General features: G+C 59.8%; 1 protein-coding gene across 1 annotated transcript in view; it reads right to left on the bottom strand.

Moving 5' to 3' along the window:
* ILF3 (interleukin enhancer binding factor 3) overlaps nt 1-4391 on the bottom strand; it is a 19616-nt gene that overhangs the window by 9322 nt on the left and 5903 nt on the right. The window contains exons 6-9 of the mRNA XM_017839696.1: nt 1232-1679; nt 759-856; nt 301-412; nt 93-203 (exon numbers count right to left, since the gene is read on the bottom strand). Of these exons, the coding sequence (XP_017695185.1) occupies nt 93-203; nt 301-412; nt 759-856; nt 1232-1679 (769 nt within the window). The remainder of the gene's footprint in view (nt 1-92; nt 204-300; nt 413-758; nt 857-1231; nt 1680-4391) is intronic.

The following is a 4391-nucleotide window of genomic DNA, read 5'->3' as shown; positions in this document are numbered from 1 at the left end:
GTGCCCCCATTCCCACCCATCCGTGCCCCCATTCCCACCCACCCGTGCCCCCACTCCCCCCCGTCTGTACCTACCTCTCGTTAACTCAATACCTTTTTTCTGAATCTTCTTCTTCTTCTTGCTGGGGGATTTCTCCTCCCCGTCCTCCTCCATCGGCCTCTTCATGGGGGTCACGGCGTAGGTGGTGCTGGGCGGGATCTGGACTGTGGGGGACCAGCACGAGCAGCCCCTCAAAGCTCTGCTCCCCACCCCGAGCCGGGAGGGAGGTCGGGGGCCGTTCCCTCCCCTCCCAGTACGTACCAGTATAATCGACCGGGTTCTCGTTCTTTGGTTTCTTGGGCATTTTGGAGGGCAGGGGGTCCATGCCCAGGACCTTGTGGAGCTGGCCGAAGGCGGCGAGCCGCAGCGCGTGCTGGGGAGAGGACGGGGTGTCAGCCGGGGGGCCACGGGGGACCCGCTGCCCGCAGCCCCCGCCCGCCCTCACACCGATCCTCAGCCCTTCGCGGGACCCTCTGGATTGACCGTTTCTGGGGCTTTAACCCAAAAATGGGGGCCGGGGGGGGGTGGTGGGGGCAAGTCACTCCTCAACACCTGATTCTTTGCTCTGGTTCAGGCCAAGCTCCGCGCCCCGCGGGGCCCGTGCGGGCGGCCCGGGCTCGGCCACCGGCGGCCACGGGGCACTAGTCTACGTTGGCCAACGGGGCCGGGAGCGGCGGGCGAGCCGGGGAATTCCGCAGGGTCTGGAGGTCACACTATACCTGAGCACTCTGTGTGATATCTTCCCTTTGTTGTCTGTCTAGATGCCCAATAGCATCAGTGGCTTCTTTTTCACAAGGGTCATAAATACCAGAACCATCTGAAGGCAGGAAACAAGGAAGATATGCAGAGAATTATCCCGGGGCTCCCTAAAGCGACTAAACTAAAGCCCCTGGGGCGGCAGCAACGCTCCGAGAGCGCGGCCGGCCACGGTCCGGCGCTCTGGGTGGGACTCCCCGGGCTCGTTTCCACGGACACTCTGCGGGAAGCTGCTCCCGACCTCTCCGGGAGCCGAGCGGTCCCTCCCTCTCTCTACGGGGCTGAGGTGGCTCTGAGCCGGCGTCCCGAGGGCGGGGACGGCGCCCGGCGCGCCCGGAGCCGGGCCGGACCACCAGGGGCTGCCCGGTCGCCGCGTCGCCCCCCGCGCTCCTCCCGGCGCCGCTTCCCGGCGGGAAGGGCGGCCGGGGCGGCTCACCTGGCATGACGATGCCCGAGGCCAGGCACTCCAGCACCCGGCGCAGCGCCTCGCCCGCGCCCATGGGCCGGTTGGCCGTCCCGATGGACTTCTCACACAGCAGCTCCAGCGGCTGCAAGGCAAGGACGGGCGTGAGGGAGGGCACGGGGAGCCCGGGGAGGGACCCCGGGAGAGGGACCTGGAGAGGGATCCTGGGAGAGGGACCCCGGAAAGGAATCCTGGGAGAGGGACTCTGGAGAGGGATCCTGGGAGAGGGACCCCAGAAAGGAATCCTGGGAGAGGGACCCCGGAGAGGGATCTCAGAGAGGGATCCTGGAAGAGGGACCCCAGAAAGGAGTCCCGGGAGAGGGATCCTGGATGAGGAAACCTGGGAGAGGGACCCCAGAGAGGGATCCTGCGTGAGGAATCCCAGGAGAGGGACCCCAGAGAGGGGTCTCAGAGAGGGATCCTGGAGAGGGACCCCGGGACAGGGACCTGGAGAGGGATCCTGGGAGAGGGACTCTGGGAGAGGGACTCTGGGAGAGGGACTCCAGGAGAGGGACTCTGGGAGACGGACTCTGGGAGAGGGACTCCAGGAGAGGGATCCTGGGAGAGGGACCTCGGAGAGGGACTCCAGGAGAGGGATGTGGAGAGGGATCTTGGGAGAGGGACCCCAGAGAGGGATCCTGGGAGAGAGATCCTGGGAGAGGGACCTGGGAGAGGGACCTGGAGAGGGACTCTGAGAGAGGGACCCCAGAGAGGGATCCTGGGAGAGGGACCCCAGAGAGGGATCCTGCGAGAGGGATCCTGGATGAGGAAACCTGGGAGAGGGACCCCGGAGAGGGATCCTGGGAGAGGAATCCCGGGAGAGGGATCCTGGGAGAGGAATCCCAGAGAGGGACCTCAGAGAAGGATCCTGGGACAGGAATCCCAGGAGAGGGACCCCAGAGAGGGATCCTGGGAGAGGAATCCCGGGAGAGGGATCCTGGGAGAGGAATCCCAGAGAGGGACCTCAGAGAGGGATCCTGGGAGAGGAATCCCAGGAGAGGGACCCCAGAGAGGGGTCTCAGAGAGGGATCCTGGAGAGGGACCCCGGGACAGGGACCTGGAGAGGGATCCTGGGAGAGGGATCCTGGGAGAGGGATCCTGGGAGAGGAATCCTGGGAGAGGGATCCTGGGAGAGGGACCCCGGAAAGGAATCCTGGGAGAGGGACTCTGGAGAGGGATCCTGGGAGAGGGACCCCGGAGAGGGATCTCAGAGAGGGATCCTGGACAGGGATCCTGGGAGAGGGACCCTGGAGAGGGACCCTGAAGGGGGATCCTGGGAGAGGGACTCTGGAAGAGGGACTCCAGGAGAGGGATCCTGGGAGAGGAATCCTGAGAGAGGGACCCCAGAGAGGGATCCTGGGAGAGGGACCCCGGAGAGGGATCTCAGAGAGGGACCCTGGAGAGGGACCCTGAAGGGGGATCCTGGGAGAGGGACTCTGGGAGATGGATCCTGGGAGAGGGACCTGGAGAGGGACTCCGGGGGAGGGATCCCAGAGAGGGATCCTGGGAGAGGAATCCTGAGAGAGGGACCCCGAGAGGGATCCTGGGAGAGGGACCCCAGAAAGGAATCCTGGGAGAGGGACTCCGGGAGAGGGATCCTGGATGAGGAAACCTGGGAGAGGGACCCTAGAGAGGGATCCTGGGAGAGGAATCCCAGAGAGGGACCTCAGAGAAGGATCCTGGGAGAGGAATCCCAGGAGAGGGACCCTAGAGAGGGATTCTGGGAGAGGGACTCCGGGGGAGGGATCCCAGAGAGGGATCCTGGGAGAGGAATCCTGAGAGGGGGACCCCGAGAGGGATCCTGGGAGAGGGACCCCAGAAAGGAATCCTGGGAGAGGGACTCTGGGAGAGGGATCCTGGATGAGGAAACCTGGGAGAGGGACCCCGGAGAGGGATCCTGCGTGAGGAATCCCAGGAGAGGGACCCCAGAGAGGGATCCTGGGAGAGGAATCCCGGGAGAGGGACCTCAGACAGGGATCCTGAGAGAGGGACCCCAGAGAAGGATCCTGGGAGAGGGACCTCAGGAGAGGGACCTCAGAGAGGGATCCTGGATGAGGAAACCTGGGAGAGGGATCCTGGGAAGGGGATCCTGGGAGAGGAATCCCAGAGAGGGACCCCAGAGAAGGATCCTGGGAGAGGAATCCGGGGAGAGGGACCCTAGAGAGGGATCCAGGGTGAGGAATCCCAGGAGAGGGACCCCAGAGAGGAATCCTGGGAGAGGGACCCCGGAGAGGGATCCTGGGAGAGGGACCTCAGAGAGGGATCCTGGGAGAGGAATCCCAGGAGAGGGACCCTGGGAGAGGAATCCCAGGAGAGGGACCCTGGAGAGGGATCCAGGGTGAGGAATCCCAGGAGAGGGACCATGGGAAAAGGACCCAGGAAAGGGACTCCAGGAAAGGGACCCAGCACGGAGCAGCTTCCAGTTCCCAGAGAAGGAGAGGAGTCAGGCTGTGGAAATCGGGAACTGGTAAAAACAGGTTGATAAAACCGTGATTAAATAATTAACACAACGAGCCAATGGTACCAGGCTGTTTGATAGCTGATAAAACAGTGGGTTAACGTGATAATTAATTGATAATTGATAGAACAAGTTGCTGATGTGATCTGAGAACGGCCTGGTTTGATAGCTGATAAAATTATTTGATAATTTATAAAACATTTTGATAATTGATAAAACTATTTGATAACAGGACTTGATAACCGACAGAAATATTTTATAATAATGCAACTAAAATAATTAATACTTATTAATAAAACTATTTGATAAGGTGACCTGGAAACTTATGGAAATTATTTTACAATAACGTGATTTTATAATTGATGTTTGATAACTGATAAAGGCACTCGCCAACGACAGTGGCGTGGTTTGATAATTGATAGAACAATTTGCTGCTGACGAGATTTTACAGCTGATAAAACCCCCACCAACGGGATTTGGTAACTGATAAGATGTTTTGGTAATAACGTGGTTTAGCCTCTGAGAAAACAACTCAATAATAATGTGGGTTGATAACTGATAAAGCAATTTGATAATAACAGGAGTGAGTAATTGATAAAGCAATTGGATAACGATGTGAGTGGGTAATTAATAAAGCAATTTGACACCAACCTGAGTGAATAACTGATAAAGCAA

The sequence above is a fragment of the Lepidothrix coronata genome, unplaced genomic scaffold, assembly GCF_001604755.1.
Source record: "Lepidothrix coronata isolate B3197 unplaced genomic scaffold, Lepidothrix_coronata-1.0 Scaffold459, whole genome shotgun sequence".
NCBI classification, from domain to species: Eukaryota; Metazoa; Chordata; class Aves; order Passeriformes; family Pipridae; genus Lepidothrix; species Lepidothrix coronata.
Note: the sequence above shows the minus strand (reverse complement) of the source record. Positions and strands in the feature narration are given on the sequence as shown.